General features: G+C 44.8%; 1 protein-coding gene across 6 annotated transcripts in view; it reads left to right on the plus strand.

The window, feature by feature from the left end:
* The window catches only part of appbp2 (amyloid beta precursor protein (cytoplasmic tail) binding protein 2), a 163,263-nt gene extending 153,323 nt beyond the window's left edge, over positions 1-9,940 (plus strand). For 3 of the 6 annotated variants that reach the window (XM_049725793.2, XM_049725791.2, XM_049725792.2), the window contains one exon: positions 7,411-9,940. In XM_049725793.2, the coding sequence (XP_049581750.1) occupies positions 7,411-7,715 (305 nt within the window). In that variant the 3' untranslated portion in view covers positions 7,716-9,940. The remainder of the gene's footprint in view (positions 1-7,410) is intronic. The other 3 variants (XR_007482727.2, XR_007482728.2, XM_049725794.2) reach the window with 3 other exon arrangements.
* Positions 9,941-20,322: the final 10,382 nt, after the last annotated feature.

Raw genomic sequence — 20,322 nt, forward strand, 5'->3', positions numbered from 1 at the left:
CTGATGGTGGGGGAAGATGCCGGTCCGACCTGGCAGACCCAAACGTACTGTGAGGGTCTGCTGGCAACGTCTGGTAAAATCCCGTCAGGAAGAGCTTCAACTCCCACCTCCGGCAGAGTTTTTCCCACGTCCCGGAGGAGGCGGGGACATTGAGTCCGAGTGGACCATGTTCCGCGCCTCCATTGCTGAGGCAGCCGACCGGAGCTGTGACCGGAACGTCATTGGTGCCTGTCGTGGCGGCAATCCCCGAACCCGTTGGTGGACACCGGTGGTAAGGGATGCCGTCAATCTGAAGAAGGAGTCCTATCGGGCCCTTTTGGCCTGTGGGACTCCGGAGGCAGCTGACAGGTACTGTATGGCTAAGCAGAACACGGCTTTGGGGGTTGCTGAGGCAAAAACCTGGCCATGGGAGGAATTTGGCGAGGCCATGAAGAATGACTTCCAGACGTCTTCGCGGAAATTCTGGTCCACCATCCGGCATCTCAGGAGGGGGAAGCAGTGCACCGTCAACACTGCTTACAGTGGAGATGGCATGCTGCTGACCTCGACTCAGGACGACGTGAGTCGGTGGGGAGAATACGTCAAAGACCTCCTCAATTCCACCGACACGCCTTCCATTGTGGAAGCAGGGCCTGGAGACTCTGAGGTGGACTCTCCAATCTCTGGGGTTGAAGTCACTGAGGCAGTTAAAAAACTCCTTGGGGGCAAGGCCCCAGGGGTGGATGAGCTCTGCCATGAGTTCTTAAAGGCTCTGGATGTGGCGGGGTTGTCATGGCTGACACACCTCTGCATTATTGCATCGACATTGGGTACGGTGCCTCTGGATTGGCAGACTGTGGTTGTGGTTCCCCTCTTTAAGAAGGGGGACTGGAGGGTGTGTTCCAACTACAGAGGAATCACACTACCTGGTAAGGTCTATTCAGGGGTGCTGGAGAGGAGGGTCCGTCGGAAGATCGAACCTCGGATTCAGGAGGAGCAGTGTGGTTTTCGTCCTGGCCGTGGAACAGTGGACCAGCTCTCCCCTCGGCATGTTCCTCGAGGGAGCAGGGAACACCTCGTGGACTCGCCCAATCAGTCCACATGTATTTTTGTGTACTTGGAGAAGGAGTTTGATCGTGTCCCTCGGGAAGTTCTGTGGAGGATGCTTCGGCAGTACGGGGTGCCGAGCCAACTGATAAGGGCGGTTCAGTCCCTGTATCATCGATGCCAGAGTTTGGCCCACATTTCCGGCAGTAAGCCGGATTCGTTCCCAGTGATAGTCGGTCTCTGCCAAGGCTGCCCTTTGTCACAGATTCTGTTCATAACTTTTAAGGAAGAATTTCTAGGCGCAGCCGAGGCGTTGAGTGCTAGTGTTGTTCACTCTAACTTCTTTGCAAGAACAACACGTCAGACAGTTTGGCCATTTTATGCCTGCAAGCGGAGAAAGCCATCTCCACACTGTGTGGTACAGTGATGCTTGAAGGCAGTCTGACTTAGACCTCTTGCACGCGCATATTTATTGAGAGAAAGCAGGGTGGGGGTGAGAGTGGACAGGTTTGGTGAACCCCCCATCCTCTGGTCAAATCAGAGCAAGGGGTGTTTTATGACATTGGAGGAAACAGAAGAAGTCTGATTGCTTCCTCTATAGCTGGTCATTGAGTGCAGGGGGTCTTACCACTTTGTTTACAATGCTGCGGAAACAAACAGAATAAGTTTGTCCCCGTCAGCAACTGGTTAATCAACATTGTCTACATTCCAACATAACCATACGATTAAGATAATTTGTCAACCCTAGCATTGAGGATGTCCGGTTTGGGGACTTCAGCATTGCGTCTCTGCTTTTTGCAGACGACGTGGTGCTGTTAGCTTCTTCAAGCCGTGATCTCCAGCTCTCACTGGAGCGTTTTGCAGTTGAGTGTGAAGCGGTCGGGATGAGGGTAAGCACCTCCAAACCTGAGTCCATGGTCCTCGGTCGGAAAAAGGTGGAATGCCCTTTCCGGATCAGGGATGAGATCCTGCCCTAAGTGGAGGAGTTCAAGTATCTTGGGGTCTTGTTCACGAGTGAGGGGAGGATGGAGCGCGAGATCGACAGTCGGAGCGGTGCAGCGTCGGCTGTAATGTGTACTCTGTACCAGTCTGTGGTGGTGAAGAGAGAGCTGAGGAAAAGCTCTCAATTTACCGGTTGATCTACGCTCCTACCCTCACCTATGGTCATGAGCTATGGGTCGTAACCGAAAGAACCAGATCCCGGATACAAGCGGCCGAAATGAGTTTTCTCCGTAGAGTGTCCAGGCTCTCCCTTAGAGATAGGGTGAGAAGCTCGGTCATCCAGGAGAGACTTGGAGTAGAGCCGCAGCTCCTTCACGTTGACAGGAGCCAGATGAGGTGGCTCGGGCATCTCATCAGGATGCCTCCTGGACGCCTCCCTGGGGAGGTGTTCCGAGCATGTCCCACCGGCAGGAGACCCCGTGGTTGACCCAGGACGCGCTGGAGAGACCATGTCTCTCAGCTGGCCTGGGAACATGTTGAAATCCCCGGGATGAACTGGATGAAGTGGCTGGGGAGAGGGAAGTCTGGGAGTCCCTCCTAAAGCTGCTGCCCCCGCGACCCGACCCCGGAAAAGCGGAGGATGGATGGACAGAGAGACGGACGGAGGGATGGCTGTGTGTGCGTGTAACATGTTAACAAAAAGTACTGGGCAGGGTGATGAGTTAGTGGGAAGATGCAATTCGCGATCGTGCTAACATCAGGGATGAGAACGCCAAATGAGCAAAACGACTGAAAAGTAGCCGGGGTCTGGGGGCCGCATGCCCCACTTGCCGCAGGGGGGCCGCAGGGACAAGGGGCAACGTCCCGGAGGGGGCTCAGGGGGAAAACCTCCCTGGAAACTCCTGGGTTTTGGCAGTATAGCAACCTCAAAACCATTCATTTCATCACTCAATTTCAACAGTTTTGTTAAAAAAATATTCCTGCTTGGTGGACTACCAAGGTGAATATAATCTATTCTATTCTATTCTATTCTATTCTATTCAATGTTTTACCAGGTAAGCCGGTTGAGAACACTTTCTCATTTACAATGGTGACCTGGTAAGAATCTATTTTTCCCATTACAAAAAATGGAAAAAAATTTAATCGGTTCCAAGACTTTTTTAAGCACTTTTTCATTTGCGCATTTTTGTCCAATCGTGCAACTGCAGCGCACCGCCGAACGCGCAACCGTAGCGCGTGGCCGACCGCACAACTGCACCACGCTGGTTACATTATTGTGACAGAGCCGTGGCTGAAATTTAGAAAATATTTTTAAACTCCTGATGGCCTTTCCAAAATTCAAGTGGACCTACTAAGTGCGCAAGGAGCTTAATTTTGTCAGATCGCGCAACTGCAGCGAACCGCCAAACGCGCAACCGTAGCGCGCCGCCGACCGTGCGACTGCACCGCTCTGGTCGCATTATTGGGACAGAGCCGCCGCTGAAATTTAGACAATATTTTTAAAGTCCTGAAGTACATTCCAAAATTTAAGAGGACCTCAGTGTGCAGGGAGCTTAATTTAGTCCGATCATGCAACCGCAACGCGCCGGGCGCTCACTGTCGCCTTGCTTTAAGAGCGTCTTTGTGTTCCGAGTTGTAAGATGATGCTGCTCTCGAGCCATACCCATCTGAAGCAGTTCCTGATCCTGTTCGACTTGTCTATTTCCCCGGCACGATCCTCGTCTTTTTTCTCTAAAACGTTCGCCATGTTGGCTAAAACGTTTGCTAATTAGGCAAATGATGTGACGAAAGTAGTGCCAACATGCTGCCGAAAATAAGGCGGCTGCTGTCTGTCTGTCTGTCTGTCTGTCTGTCTGTCTGTGAGTCACTCGAGGCGCCTGAGGATAATCCTCAGAAGTGCAAGGCTTGCTTTAGGGAGGCTGGAGAGTTCACTGAAGGAGGAACCAAGCTGTCAGTAGTACCGCTCTGACATCAGCGCAGGGCACCGCAGCCAGAGGTGTTCGGCGGATTCTTCCTCTTCACCGCATAGTCAACATCGGGCGTCGTCACACTTCCCCATTAGATGTAGCCACCTTCTGAGCGTAGGGTGATGTCCGGATCGAAAATGGATCAGGTCGGTGAGGTCTTTTTTCGACAGAGAGGCCTCCTCCAGTGGGTTGGGTTTTTGGGATAGTAGGGAGATTAGGCGGGGGTGATTTGAAGGAGGGGGGGGGGGGGGCGCACCTCCTGCGGATGATTGCTTGGCGTGTTGATTTATTCAGCTAGCGTTCATCTTGGGGTAGGGAGGAGCCAAGTTTTGCTTGTTCATCGGCTAGGTTGTTGCCCTTGAGGTTGCAGTGACCTGGGACCCAGATTGATTTGTATCTGTTTGTTGTTTGGGAAAGCCGCAAGGGTGGTTTGAAGGGATATGATGTCGGGGTCAGAGGGGCAGGGATTACTGAGCGCTTGGACCAGCGACTTGCAGTCACTGATGATGGAGACCGAGGACCAGTCGTCATATTGATTTAGCCAGAAGATGGCAGCAGTCATAGCAGACTTTTCAGCTTGAAAAGAACTGCTAAAGGTCCCGGTGGGAGCGTGCCACACCTGGATTGTTTCATCAGCACGACGAACTATCACACCTGCTCCTCCATTTTGTACGCTGTTTATTACAGAGCCATCTGTGAATATTAGTAGGTCGGTATGACCATTCTGGGCGATGGTTTCCTCCGCTGCCGCAAGCTGTTGGGACGGTGTGGTAGATTTGAGGATGGGAGTAAAAAGGGTGGTTGGAGGGGTTGGCAGGGACCACGGAATGTTAGGGTTATGTACAGTTTCCGCGGTGTCTGTCAGGAGGTTGAGTTGAGATAGGGCAGGGGTGGTAAAATTGCGCCAGTTTTAACCTCATGCGGACATCGTCTGTCATCTTCGGGAGGGAGATGGGACCATTCATCGGCTTTCAGAATTGACAGGAATTGGAGGCGTGAGGAAAGGGGTGGGTGTTGGGCTTCATGGAGCACTGCAGGTGTTGGAGTACACCGGACCTGTCCGGTTATTGCTCTTGCTGCATTTAGTTGAGCTCATCCTCCAGTGGAATTGCGACTCACTCTCCACAAAAATCACAGAGTTAGCGGTAATCTGCAAGAAACTCAACATTGATGCAGTAGTCCTCCAAGAATCAAAACTCGGCCTTGAAGACCCTACTCCTTATCTCGCAGGTTACGAAGCTGGATGGAGCTCAGATAATCAAACTCAACACATCCAAGTCAGAACTTGCATTCTTCACGATGGACTCTGCTGAAACAAAGTGGTGCCCGAACATCAAGATTGGAGAGTCAGTGCTTAAAACGAATACAACTCCCACCTTCCTGGGGGTCACATATGACCGACAACTCACTTTCAATGAACACGTCCGGCAAGTGAGCCAATACATCCAAAAGCGGTCACAACTGCTTCGAAAATTGTCAGGTACCACATGGGGCTGGAAACCATCAGATCTCCGCACCATTTACATTGCGGCTGTTGTCGCAATACTCCTGCCAGCCCCTCCATATAAAAAAAATTCTCAACAGATCTACACGATTCACGAAAATGATACTCCCGATGGAAAAATACACGGAAATCCGCGGATCCGCGGAAAATTCTCATCCCTGTAACACGCGAAAACGGACCTCTAAAGCAGTGGTCCCCAACCTTTTTTGCGCCATGGACCAGTTACGTGTCAGAAATATTTTCGCGGACCGGCCTTTATATAAATAAATAATACATTCATATAAATAAATAATACATTTATAATAAATATATTAATACAATGAAATAATATGATACGACTGGCATAAAAACAAGAATAAACCACATAAAAATAAAACTCAGCATTACGTTGAATTAGTGGGAGCACTGAGCTTGTTTCTCATAAACGAACCGGTCCCATCTAGGCGTAATCGGAGACAATGACACCCGAAGTGGTTAAGGTTTGTCTTTTAATGCAGGATGCTTGGTCTCCATGTGTCGAAGCAGTTTTGAAGGCTTCATTGCCTCGTTAGCTAGCCTGTCGCCACATATGCAGAGTGGGATGGCGCGTCAGAGTCACCTGTGGCAATAAAGCCATATTTTAAGTAGGACTCCAGAAATTTTCTTTTAAATGCAGCTTTCCTTTTCTTAGAAGTCATAGCTTCTTCTTCTTCCGTCTCCTCATTGGGCTTTTTCCCCTTTCCGAAGAAGCTTTCCAAACATCTCTGTTTCTTGCTCATTTTTGCTTGCTTCGCGGGCTCGACTGGGGTGACATGTCACGTGACCGGGACGAGCGGCTTGACCTGAATTAACCTGTGTCAAGAGACACAGATGCACCGACTGATGTAATAGGGAGGGAATCGCCACATTTTTTTATATTTTTCAAAATAAATTCTTACTCATTTTTGCTAGCTTTGCAGGCTCAACTGGGGAAACATGTCACGTGACCAGGACGAGCGTCTTGACCTGAATTAATTCACATCAGGTCAGGTTAGGTCAGGTATGGGGGCACACGTCGCGGTGACGCTTCGCTGCCCTCACCTTCTTGCTCCACTCCATCGGGGACCTTAAGACGTAGGACCGGGCGCCCACCATCATCATCGCTATTTTTTTAATTTTTTTTCTATGCGGCTTGGCGGCCCGGTACCAAGTGACCCACTGACTGGTGCCGGCCCGCGGCCCGGTGGTTGGGGACCACTGCTCTAAAGGAATGTAAACCAACATTTGGAGCAAGACTACATTGTCCTAAAGGTTAGACACGTGATCATTCATTTCTCTTGTTAGGAGACCCACTTACGTCGTCAGTGACTGAACGGCCTTCAAAATAAAGTACCCTACCTCAATTCAAAGCACGGCTGAATAACAAATAACATGGAGAATTCTTAACACATACTGTAAATATGTTTTTAGAACAGCTTTTATTATTATTATAACATTTTTTATAACAAGGTACAAGTGTATATACTGTAAATGTTTTTACAACTCATTTTATCATAACAATTTTTCTATACCAAGGTACAACATTGTAAATATGTTTTTAGAACTCTTTTTATGATAACAATTTTTGCGTACGCACTGCAATTGTGTGGGCACTCCCTGCCTTCTGCTGGCGTGTGGGCAACTTTCGTGCCATAATTCCTCAATTTAGAAGTTTTATTTTGAATTTGTGAATGTTTTTTGCGGAAAAATCTGCGATGTACTGAAGCCACAATAATCGAACCGCGATGTAGCAAAGTAGTCATATATGGCTTCATGGCTGGCGAGTTGCATTTTGTCACTTTTCCAGCCCGACATGCCAATGTTGAGGCTGACACAATTTGGTTGTAACGTTGGTCACATTGGCCAATGTTGGAGTGGTGTGTGTTGAGGCCTTTAATACTGTTATGCAATCTGAAGTGATCATGAATCAAATCATGAAAAATCTTTAATGTAAAATGTACTTTGTTCTTCCAGGAAAGAAGCTGTTTGGAGAGGGCTACAGTGGGTTGGAGTACGATTACAGAGGTCTGATCAAACTCTACAACTCTGTGGGTAACTATGAGAAGGTATTTGAATACCACAGTATACTATCCAACTGGAATCGCTTGAGGGACAGACAATTTGCCGTGGCAGATGCCCTTGAAGATGTCAACACTACACCCTTGATGACCCAGGAAGTGGTTCATGCATTCCTGTTTGGTTCAAAGCTCACCCAAACAAACACCAAATCCACCCTTGCCTTGGGTGACATAGTTCGTGATCAAAATACATGGCATTAAGACCACTGAGGACATAAAATTTGGATGTATTTGATAGTTTGGTTGCAAGCATTGTGCAAATTATCCATTTGGGTGGTTATGATGTCACTGCAGTTGCTGACCAGATTAATCACTAATAAAATACAATGAATACAATTACAAATAAAAAATAACATCTTTTTGCATCTTCACCTCACCTAGCAGATTGAAAAAAACTCCATAATCCTGAACAAAGTGTTCTCAGAAAGAGCAGGTGGAAATCCAAAAGGGTCTACCACAACTGTTCAAATCCAGTCGAAATAATAGATATTGAAGTATCGATGCTATTAAAATGTTACCAACACTGCTCGATTGAAAACCAGCCATTTTTTTTTTTTTTTTTTTAATCAATGAAAGCTTTTGGTGCTGCTTTTTTTGTCTTTTCTTATCTTAACTCATGTTGAAGAAATGCCACATTCATTAAAATCTTGCACCTTCTCACTTTTGGCTCATCAAACCTCAAAGTACATGCAGGAAAATAAAAAATAAAAAATTGAAATTTAATTGAAAAATTTAACTGAAAATCGAACCTCTGAAAACTTAAAAAGCTTTTCCATGGCTACCTCAAAAGAGCAAGAATTGAGCAGTCAACGTACAGCTTAATTAACTGTTACGTTTTGTCTATTTTCTTTCATCAGTCACCAAGATATGCAAACATAATATAGTGTGTGTCTCACATTCTGAGAGGCTTTATGTAAGATGAATTATTGATAGGAACTCTGTAAGGGTTCATTTGACTTAAATTTCCCCAGAAGTCCACCTCTAGGGTACCACCTATCCGAAAAGGTGGTGGTTTAACGGCCACACTCAACTGAAAGGTCGGCCTCCTCACTGGGAGTCCGGTTCAGAGAGCCACGACGAAGCACGGCCATGTCGCCCGTCACCTATCTGTAATAGAGGTACTTTATTCCTTGGCTTTCAACTCCCAATGAGACCCTGCTCTTGTTGTAGTGGCTGTTTACTGTTTAATTTAATTTTATTGTTCTCGCTATTTGGTTGATTGTCTTATGCCTTGTGGGTTCATCTACAGCACTTTGTATCGAGCTGCTGTTGGTGTGAAAGGGCTTTATAAATAAAGTTGAGTTGAGTTCAAACCTTAAGCGGCCACACTCCACTGAAGGGTCAGCCTCCTCACTGAAAGTCTTGTGCTCCCAATCTTTTTAACTCCAAGTTTTTCAATTTTGACAAGCTGATCTGTGGGTTGTCTCGCAGTTATTTATTGGAAATTGACGCACACTGACTGGCAGTGGGATAACTGATTGGCAGTAGGACGTACGCCGCTACACGGCAGGCAACCACCATGGACACCTCCAGAGAAGAAGGTGGCGCCTCACCGGTATCAGCTAACGCGGTCAGCGGTGGGGACAGAGTAGCCAACACGTCTGACAAGTATGCTGCTGGCCGCCTCACCGGCGTCGGTAAATGAGGTCGGCGTCAGAGGGAGCTTTGGCTGCTGATTGACGATGGGGTGTCTGCGACACAAATTCCCCTGTCAGGCTGGTAAGAGGCTGAAATTGTTCTGTTAATGTTGTCTATGTCTCTCGGCTGGCCTGGGAATGCTTTGGGATCCACCGGGACAAGCTGGACGAAGTGGCTGGGAAGAGGAAAGCCTGGGCGTCCTTCCTAAAGTTACTGCCCCCACGACCCGACCCCGGATAAGCAGTAGAAGATGGATTGATGGATGGATGTTGTCTTTCATATTTTCCCAGGTTGAAGTGAACATGAGTACTAATGTGCATATGAATTTTGGTAGCAATGAATCACCATTTTAGACACTAGGTGACAACTGAAAAGTCAATATGGATTACAATGCTTGCCTGCCTGCCACGAGTGACATACTCAAACTGAGATGAAAAAAAAACAGGAAGCGAGCTCCAAAAGTAGGTGGACCAGTTTGTCGTAAATCTCCAAAAATCCCTATAGTCACTGGATTCCCTGAGCAGCTCCTTTAGCAGCAGGCTTTTACACCCACGGTGTAGGAAGGAACGGTTCCGCAGGTCCTTCATTCCCTCTGCTGTCAGACTTTACAACACGTGTGGCACCTGATAAAATTGTGTTTCGTCTCTACTAGCAGCACTTGTGTTTGTCCTTGTCTGTTATATTTCCTTTTTTGAAATTTTGGCACTTCTATTCTTGCACTTGTATGCGCTGCTGTGACAAATAAATGTCCTCGCTGTGGGATGAATAAAGTTCTATCATCATCATTATTATTTTAGTGGTGTGAATATTGGTGCTAACATCATTTTTACATATAGACCGATCATGTAAGTGCCAATGTTTATCCCAGTTTAGTGTCTCTTTAATCTGATCTTGTTTTTCCCCATACACAATACAGTAGAGTCCTACATACTGAACTGCTAGCTCAGCATCAACGGATTCTCATATTCACAGGTTGTTTTTGAAAAATATTATTGGATCTTTGTTGTTTTGTTTTGTACTTTTCTTTCACCAATCCCCACATTTTTCTTTTACCAATTTTCCCCTCATTGTTCATGGAAAACCTATATTGTTTATCACAATATTTTTAAGAGCATTTGTTTGGGTTTGTTTATTTCTCTACTGCATTTGGACACATCAATTATACGTGGGTTTTCAATATTCACAACTTAAACCCTAGCCCCTGCAAATAATAGGGGTCAACTGAAATGTAACTGTTTGAAATTGTACAGTGGATTTGCATTTAACTGGCAGCGAGCAGAAATCTCTTACAGTCCCCTCCAAAGTATTTGAACGGCAATGTCAGTGTGGAGGCCATTTGTTTTTCTTGTATGCTGAAGACATTTAGGATTCAGATCAAAAGACTTATATGAGACCAAAGTTCATCTAGTTCATGCGAGTTGCATGCACTTACCTCACAACAGTGGGATTTCTTCTGGTTAACATCTGGCAACTGGTGGCAACGGCTGTTAAAATTTGTAACTCCTGTGTTTGCTTACAACCTGTTATCCAATGTTTAAAGTTTGCTGTAATAAGGTTTGTGGTAACCTCTGCCTTAACACAGGACAGAGGTTACGACACACTAGGCATGTAAAAAGTGACGAATATATCCCTCTGCAGATTGCGAAGACTGTGAGGATGTTGTGTAAACAAACATGCATTACAGGGACTTGATGAGTTGACCATTGAAAATGTTTCCTCGTAAGTAATGGATACTCTGTTTCTGTTTTATTGCTCATGCTTAATACCAAGGAAGAAATAATCATATAATAAACAGGAGGGAAATTATAGGGTTGACAACTTATTTTGGATTTATAATTATTTGTAAAGTGCTGACTGAAAACAGGAATTCTGTTAATCCTTGCTGAAACATTGACTTGTTAAAATGTTGCACCTTTTGTATTGTGCAGGAGGGTATTCCAGAAAGCAGGTTCAACATACTCTGAGTCTATCCCTGAACTCTCAGTTGACTTACTCTGAGATGGGAAAATCTGAGTATTCGCGTGCACAACTCCTATAAAAAAAAAACTATCAATTGAGCCCCAATACCACTAGTCACCATGACAACTGAGGAAAAACAGATCACCTTATTTTCCTTTATTGGAGGTCATTATGCAAGCCTACGGCGAGTACGAACGTATTTTTCGCCGCAAATCTAATACAGCTGTAGCAGCGAAGGAGAGAGACGTCATGGGAGAAAATTGATGCCCGAATCAATGCGTCAGTTTGAACGTACTATTCCATTGATGTAACATTTAACCATAAGATCGTAGCGTAGGCTATAGTTGTGAATTTAAATAGAAATTAAATCTGATTTTCATTTAGGTGCAATCCAACAGGAGAAAAAAGGACTTGGAAGCAGGCTGTGATTGCACGTCACTTTGATTTTAATTTAATTCTTTTAAATCAGGGGTGGCCAACCAGTCAGAGACAAAGAGCCACATTTTTTACTGTGTTACCACAAAGGGCCACATCATACACATGGGCACACATGAACAACACCCCATCCCTTCCTCTTACACACATACCTCTGCTCAGCCAAATGTATTGTGTGACATTACGTCACACACCATCATGATAATGACATAAATTGACTCCTACAGTACTAAGACCACAGGCCAGTCATTTTCACCAATGAACATTGTGCGCAATGTCTCACACATACAAACTCTCAGTTCAACAAAGTCCACAAACAAAAACATAACAATTTACAATAGCATTTTTTCACATACTACGTGTTCTTAGTGCGACTTCTGACATTTCTGTTAATGTCCGATATTCTGTGTTCAACAATGTGGTGGGACAGTTGGATGTCTGATACCATTAGTTTTAGTTTGTCGGGTTCAGGAGACAAGATTACAACATCACTGAGGCACTTTTTAACGAATGTTGGCTTTTTAGCCCGTGCAATGTTTCAAGCCAACTCATACAATGCAAGCGCGACAGTCTCTGAGTGCTTCGTAATTTTTTGGGAAAAACTGTACCTGTTTTGAATGCCAGTTTTCCAAATATGGAAGCTGCTTTCGCAATTCGGTTGCTAACTTCAGCATCGAGTGACAAATTGCAGGTGATGGTAGACCCAAGATAGGTAAAGCTGCTTACAGCTTACAGCGTGTAGTTGTTGATGGTGATGGAGGGTGGCCCAGTGGTCCCCTGGCCCAGTGTCTTGGTTTTGTTTAGGCTGATGGTCAGGTTTAAGTCCTGACATGCTTGGCTGAACCGGTCGAGCAGAATGTCCAGGTGTTCCCTGGTGTGTGTTGTCAATGCTGCATCATCAGCAAACAACATGTCCCGAATGGTGAGTGGTCTGACCTTGTTTTTTTGCTCTCAGTCGGGAGAGGTTGAATAATTTGCCATCTGTCCTGGTGTGTAAGTAGACTCCCTCAGTTGATGTTCCGAAGGCTTGGCGCAGGAGCATCCCTGTTTGACACCACAGCAGACGTTAAAGGGCTCAGAAGTGCACCCGTCGTACTGAACAATACCTTTCATGTCAGTGTGGAAGGACGGGAGGATGCTGAAGAGTTTTGGTGAGCAACCTATCCGTTCCACTAGTTGGAAGAGGCCGCTCCTGCTCACCAGGTCGAAAGCCTTGGTAAGGTCGACGAAGGCCATGTAGAGAGGTTTATGTTGCTCTCTGCACTTCCCCTGAAGCTGTCTCAGGTTGAAGATCATATCCAGGGTTGATCTTCCTGGTCTGAACCCGGCCTGTGACTCTGGGTGGAGTTTCTCTGCGAGGACTTGGAGTCTATTTCGTGCAACTTGAGCAAACAGCTTACTGGTAATGCTGAGTAGGGAGATGCCACGGTAGTTGTTACAGTCACTCCTGTCTCCCTTGTTTTTGTACAAGGTGACGATGTTAGCATTTCTCATGTCCTGTGGGATAGAGCCTTCTTTCCAGCACAGGCATAAGAGCCTGTGGAGTCTATGCAGAAGAGCAGGCTTCCCACACTTGAGGACTTCGGCTGTTATCCCATCAGTGCCTGGAGCTTTTCCGCTGGTCAGGCTGTTGATTGCTTTGCTTAGCTCCTCAGTCGTTGGTTCCATGTCAAGCTCTTCCGTAACAGGTCAATGCCCTACATGCCTGAGGGCTGCATCAGAGACACTGTTGTCCCTGGAATAGAGCTCTGAGTAGTGTTCCACCCAGTGGTCCAGCTGTTTACAGCGGTCAGCGATGGTTTCTCCCGAAACTGATTTCAGCGGGGCGATTGTGCCTTTTTGATGCCGTCGAACATGAGTCTGATGTTGCCTGCATCAGCAGCTGATTGAATGTTGCTGCAGAGCTGTAGCCAATAGTCATTGGAACAATGTCTAGAGGCTTGTTGAAGTTTCCCCCTAGAAGATCGGAGGGCCTGTAGAGTTTTGGTGTTTGTAGTATGCTTGTAATTTGTGAGGGTGATGCGTTTTTCTTTGAGGATTGGTGCCAACGTTGTTAAATTGGCATCGAACCAGTCGTTTGGCTTTCCCTGCTTTACGCCAAAGACTGACAGGGCCGTGCTGTGTATGGCATCCCTCAAGCCATCCCAGTACTGCTGGGCAGAGCTGGACAGGGGTGGGTTGGGGAGGGAATCCTCTAAGGCACAGAGGAAGGCTGTAGCTTTGGTTGGGTCAGTTGTTTTGCTGCTGTCGATGCGGGGGGCTCCCTTTGGTTTGGATCTGTGTAGGTTTTTTGTCTGTAGTTTGACTCTACAGAGCACAAGGGTGTTTCTGACAGCGAACCCTACTCCTTATTCCCTGGTTTCCTCAGGGGGCTCCCCCCCACCAGAAAAAGGTATAGTCCTTTTCCTTGAGTGAGTCAGATCCATGGAGTCGTGTTTCCTGGAGGATCGAGATGTCAATTCTGTGCTTCAGGAGTTCATTGTTTATAACTGCAGTTTTATGGACATCACTAATCTCTTGTAGGTTGTCACTGAGCCCGGGTGTCATAGTCCTGACATTCCAGCACCCCAGGCGTAATGCTGGAATCTTCGGTAATTTCTTTGTGTTGCTTGGTGCGTGAATTTATAGCCCACTTGTTAGGATAGATCCCTGAGCTCCATGCACCCAATGAAGCAGGCAAGCTGTGGCGGGAAAGCACCTTATTGGCTGGGGGGTGCCCAGCTTGAGGCAGGCGGTAGTTGTCCAATGAGACCAAACATCTCTCCCACCGTCGGAGGTAGCCCCTGGCGCCCAGACTCTACGCTAATAATAAAGGGCTTATAACCGGTAACTGATAATCTCCCGTGTTGTCTCCACTGGTTGGTGGAGCTGGAGTTCCCTCTCCAGTGCACAAGAAGCCTGGGCAAGTTTTATGGAAGCCAGGCAGCAGGGCTCCCCTCTCGGCCTTCCTGTTGTCATCCAAAGGAACCGATACTTTTGGCAGCAGGTTGGCTGCAGGAGTTGCCAGAAAAGTTCTTTTTTAAAACATGAGTCTGCCTGACGGAGTCCAAGACGGGTTTTCTGTCAGGGTTTGCTCCCTTACCCTTTCCGTTTCAGATGATACCCACAAGGCAGCGAGGGTGCTATTTATCCCATAGCTGGGACAATGGTTAGCAGACGCCAGGGCATATACATGTGCCGGTGGGCCTGCACATCACGCCTAAGGGCCCACTGTTTTTCCCCAGTCGATCCCCTGCAATTTGGCCTGGAGCCGCAAGGCACCCAGTTACCGTGCGTGGCCGCGAGGAGGCATGCAGAAGTCTTGGCGGTGGAGAGGCTATGTACCGGCTGAGGAGGCTTACGCACTCGGCTCCTCTTTTCGCCCCCGGAAACAGGGGGCTAGCCGGCGGCAGTAGCTGAAAGCAGATGGTAGCAAGCAGGAAGAAGCATGCAACATGCATTAACTACGAGCACTAAAACTACTCCAACACCACTGCACTTCGCATCACATCGCCCAAACACAAGCACAAACACATTTATGTTTTATACCTACTGAAGTCATTTAAAATGTGACGCTGTGGCCTACACCAACACTCAATAAAATACTATTTTAAAACAAACTGAGTTCTGCTCACCCAACAGAAAAAAAGTAATGCTCTGCATCCCCGTTATTATAAAAGAAACGCCGTTTGCAAAAAAACGTAGTGCTACCGACATACTATGTGGGAATCAAACTCATGATGCCTGCACACAAGACATGTTAGTGTTCCACTACACGATCAGCCATTCCATGGCCGGGAAGGTTATTAAGATAAATTATGTTGTTCAAAGAATAGCAGTAGCGTTCGAAAAGATATTCTAGAAATGATAAAACGTCTAATCTGGGTCAGAAGATTATCTCGTGACGTAAAGCGTTTCGAATTATTACAGCTTCGATGTCGATCAGATTTTGAATGAACGGCCAATCCAGAGGGAAACTCTGATTTATCCATTCCAGAAAGAGAGGCAACTTAAACTCTGGGTCAGTTACTGCGGTAACTTACTCTGTGAACATAACATGCACGCTGGCAGGTTTAGTATAAGAGACCCTGAGTTTCAACCTGTCTCCTCCCACACAAAGAAAGCAGTTAATCATGGCTTGGCCGTTCATTGAAAATCCGATCGACATGGAAGCCGTAATAATTCTGAACGCTTTACGTCGCGAGAGAATCTTCTGACATAGATTAGATGTTTCATCATTTCTAGAAGAATATCTTTTCGAGCGCTACTGCTTTTCTTTGAACAGTATAATTTATTTCAATAACCATCTCAGGCTGTGGGATGGTGTAGTGGTACACTCGCCAGTCTTGTGTGTGGGCACCATGAGTTCGATTCCCACTCACATCGGAGCAAACTTTATGCATAGCACTGTTTTCTTTATAATATCGGGGATGCAGAGCATTACTTTTTTTTCTGTTGGCTGAGCAGAACTCGATGTTTATTTTAAAATAGTATTTTAATTTGTGTTGGTGTAGAGTACAGCGTCACATACTAAATTACTACAATAGGCATAAAACATAAATGCATTTCTGTCAACTGTTAATCCACAAAGTGTAGAATTAATTTAGGACGTTGGAAAACACTTTCTTTGAGGTTTAAATTATTTGAAGTAGCCACTGAATTAATATTTTAGTTTAAATTAATATTGACCTTGTTTAATAGAGTGAGTCCATTTAAAATAATTTAATTAAAATCAAAGTGAGGTGCAATCACAGCCTAGCAAAACATGCCTTACTGTTTTGTCCAATCTTTTTATGTTTCATTTTGAGGTGCTTCCAAGTGCTTTCTTTCTCCTGTTGGATTGCACCTAAATGAAAATCAGATTTCATTCCTACTTAAATTCATAACTATAGGCTATGCTACGATCTTATGGTTAGATGTTACATGAGGGGTGTCAAACATAAAGGCCCGCGGGCCGGAACCAGCCCGCAAGGAGGTTCGATCAGGCCCACGTTTGATCAGGCCCGCAGGACATTTTAAAAGTGAAAAAATGCATAAAAGACAAGGAATTGATATTTTTAATAATATGTAATTCATGGATTATCCGCTATGGGGCACACTGTTTTGATCAGAGTAGAAGACAACATTGTTTTGATCAGAGAAGACAAACCCAACACAGCAGACGGTAGCAATGCGCCAATTGCTGCTTGTTACGACGTTGTTTCTACCCTGGTCTCTACCCCTCCCCTACACCCTCATTCGCCAAAATGTCATTATCCAAACGGAGAAAAGTAGATACGGAGTTTAGAATTCTCAATGAAAAATGGACCACGTCCTATTTATTTATGGATAAGCATGTAAAACCAATGTGCTTGGTGTGTTTGCAACAAGTTTCGGTATTGAAGGAATATAATATTCAACGCCACTACGAGACTCTTCACAGCGAAAAATATGACGGCATGCAAGCACAACTGAGAAGAGATAAGATCAACAAATTGCAGGCAGGTCTGAGGAAACAGCAGTCAACTTTCATCCAGAGCCGATAAGTCAGTGAAGCAGCTGTAAAATCCAGCTACCTGATTGCCACCGAAATAGCATTAGCATCAAAGCTGTATTCCGATGGTGACTTTGTTAAACGATGCATGATGAAGGCTTTTGCTAATATTAGCCTGACGAGGAATACTATATTAGAGAGAATTTCGGACCTATCAGCAGATTTAGACAGCCAATTGAAACAGAGAGTCAAGTCATGTATTGCATTTTCCGTTGCAATTGACGAGAGCACCGACATCACAGACCTGGCACTACTGGCTTTATTTATTCTTGGAGTTGATGAGACATTGACTGTTACTGAAGAGTTTCTTGAGTTGGTGCCAATGATGGACACCACAACAGCTGAAAACATGCAGATTTGAAGGCCAAATTTGCCTCCGTAGGTCTGGACAACATTTATCAGTATCTACTACCAGGGTACCCCAAATTAACAGCCCGGGCTGCGAAACGTTTGTGCATGTTTGGGACAAACTACCTTTGTGAACACATTTTCTCAGTAATGAATATCAATAAAACAAAAACGCGTTCAAGGCTCACAAACAAGCACTTAAATGTCATTCTGCAAGTGACAGTTAGTCAGGACATGGTATTGATGCACTTGTACCGGCCAAAAGATACGAAGTATCAGGAACAAAAACAAGTCCAGACTAGTCTTATGCCTTTAAAATGCTGCCTTAGATACTGTTTGCATTGAAAAAATACAGCTCTGTGAAGATGAATCCTTACTGTGGTGATTAAAAAAACTGTGCAGTTCAATGTTAGTCAGCAACTTCACTACAAAAACGTATGGTGGATTTCTACTGTTCATGCAACTCAATGAATGTTCAATATGTATTGTATGTGTATGTGAATTTCATGTATGACGTTTCCACATTTACAGGACATGTGAATACTTTCTTCTTTGCACATTTAATAGCACTCTTAGTTTGTAAGGTGTAGGCAGGGATTAAATTGAGATTTTATATGGACATGTGTAAATGGTTTAAAAATTATTTTCTTTATAAATCTCGTTCAGTCTTAAAGTGCATTACTGTTAATGTTAGTTATGTTAATGTTAATGTAATGCTATTAATGTTTTGTAAAAGGAATGTTCATTTAATTTCAACATTTTCCTAATGTTCTTGTGCTTCTTTACACCAAAAAAAGAAAGAAAAAGGAAAGACATTATGTTAGGGTTTTCCAGGTTATCTTTATCATAGGATTATGTTGGAATGTAGACTATAATGATTAACCAATCTTGTCTTGCTCTCACAACGCAGTAAAATAAAGTGGTTGCATTCTCTGCTTGATTGACCAGCTGCAGAGGAAGCAATCAAAGTTGTTCTGTTTCCCACAACATCGTAAAACACCCCCTGCTCTGATCTTACCAGAGGCCGGGGGTTCACCAAACCTGTCAACTCTCAACCCCCACTCTGTTTCTCTTAATAAATATGCCCTTTGCATGGTGGAGACCTCAGACCTTCATTCGAACATCGCTGCACGCACAGCGACGAATGGACTCTCCACCTGCAGGTGTCTAAAAGGACTTACTTGTCTCCCGTGTGGTTCTTGCAAAATAAGTTGGAGTGAGCAAATCTCTAACACATTATATTTTGGTTATTTATAGCAGAGTATGGTATAATTTTAATGGTCCGGCCCACTTGACATCTAATGGGGCCGTATGTGGCCCACAATGTGAAATGAGTTTGACACCCCTGTGTTACATCAATGAAATAGCACATTCAAACTTGCACATCGGGCAGCAATTTCCTCCCATGACGTCTCTCTCTCCTTTGCTGCTGCAGCCGTATTAGATTTGGGGCGGAAAATACGTTCGTACTCGCCATAGGCTTGCATAAGGACAACTCAATTTTGGTAAAATAAGCTGATCTGTTTTTCCTCAGTTGTCATGGTGACTCGTGGTATCGGGGCTCCATTGATGATGTCTTTTTATAGTGGTTGTGCACACGTGTAACTCCAGGTTAACATACTCAGAGTTGATTGAACTAACTCAGATCAACTTTTCTGGAACCGAATGCTCAGTCTCCCATCTCAGAGTAAGTCAATACCCCCCAGGTGTCAGGACTCGCCTCCGATCGTGTCATAGTTCGTGTGTCTGTGTGCTCGCCCCTCCCCTCCTGTGTGCCCATGATCAGTGTGATTATTCCCACCTGCCTCTCGTTACTTATCGTGTATATAAGTCCTGTCTGCCCCTCACTCCCTGTCGGATCGTCGATGTCGTCCTTGTGGTTCCTGTCTGTTTCGAGTCTGTTTCTGTTTGCAATCCCTGTCGGTCAGTCTCTCATGTTATTAGTTTGCCAGTTCTCGTCTGTTTCCCTCGATGCCTCCTTCCACTTCCCTTTTCCCTCAATAAACCCTGGTCCAAGCTGCACTTGGTCGCCCTGCTCCATGTTCCATCCGATCCGTGACACCAGGAGCTTAAGACGTTTGAGTACACTGACTACAAATCGCAGGATTTGGATCATATAGACCTGGACAATAAATTTTTCTCTTCCGTCATTAATGACTGTCATTATTACACTGAAGATCAATGTGATCGTGATGTTAAGGCAGATGCCAAGCTCTCAATTATACACTTCAACTGTAGAAGTATGTTGCGAACTTCAGTCTTATAAAGTATTATTTACATTTTCACGATCCTTTATTTATTTATTTATTTATTTATTTATTCATTTATTTATTTATTTATTTATTTATTTAATATTATTATTATATCGATAAGTCTCTGAATTTTAATATTCTAGAAAAAGTTACAAAAGTTGTTGACAACTTTCTGGAATGCATCACAGTTGAAATTTGGAGGGAAAAGCATAAACATATAGTGGTCAGCTGTATTTACAGAGCTCCAGAATCTAACTTCAAAGGTTATGTTGAGGAGGAAAAGTTTTCTGAAATGAGTAACAAAATAATCTTTATTTGCGGGGACTTTAACATTGACGTAATTAACCCAGATAATCATAAAGCGACAGATAAATTCATCAATACTATGTACAGTATGACTTTATTCCCGAAAATTACAAGACCCAGTAGAATTACCTCACACAGTGCCAACCTTATTGATAATATGTATTGAAGGAATGGGGTCGAAATACAAAAAGTCTTGCCTAGCTACAAAAACAGATATGCTCAAACCTCATTGAATAAAGTACATAAGCAGACAAGTATATTCACATATTAAATCAATAAAAGAAACATTTTAAGCATATAATTATACCTACACACCAAATTAATAAGGAAGACATAACTAGACATTTTTGATAAGTGG

This window comes from Syngnathus scovelli, chromosome 7 (assembly GCF_024217435.2).
Source record: "Syngnathus scovelli strain Florida chromosome 7, RoL_Ssco_1.2, whole genome shotgun sequence".
NCBI classification, from domain to species: domain Eukaryota; kingdom Metazoa; phylum Chordata; class Actinopteri; order Syngnathiformes; family Syngnathidae; genus Syngnathus; species Syngnathus scovelli.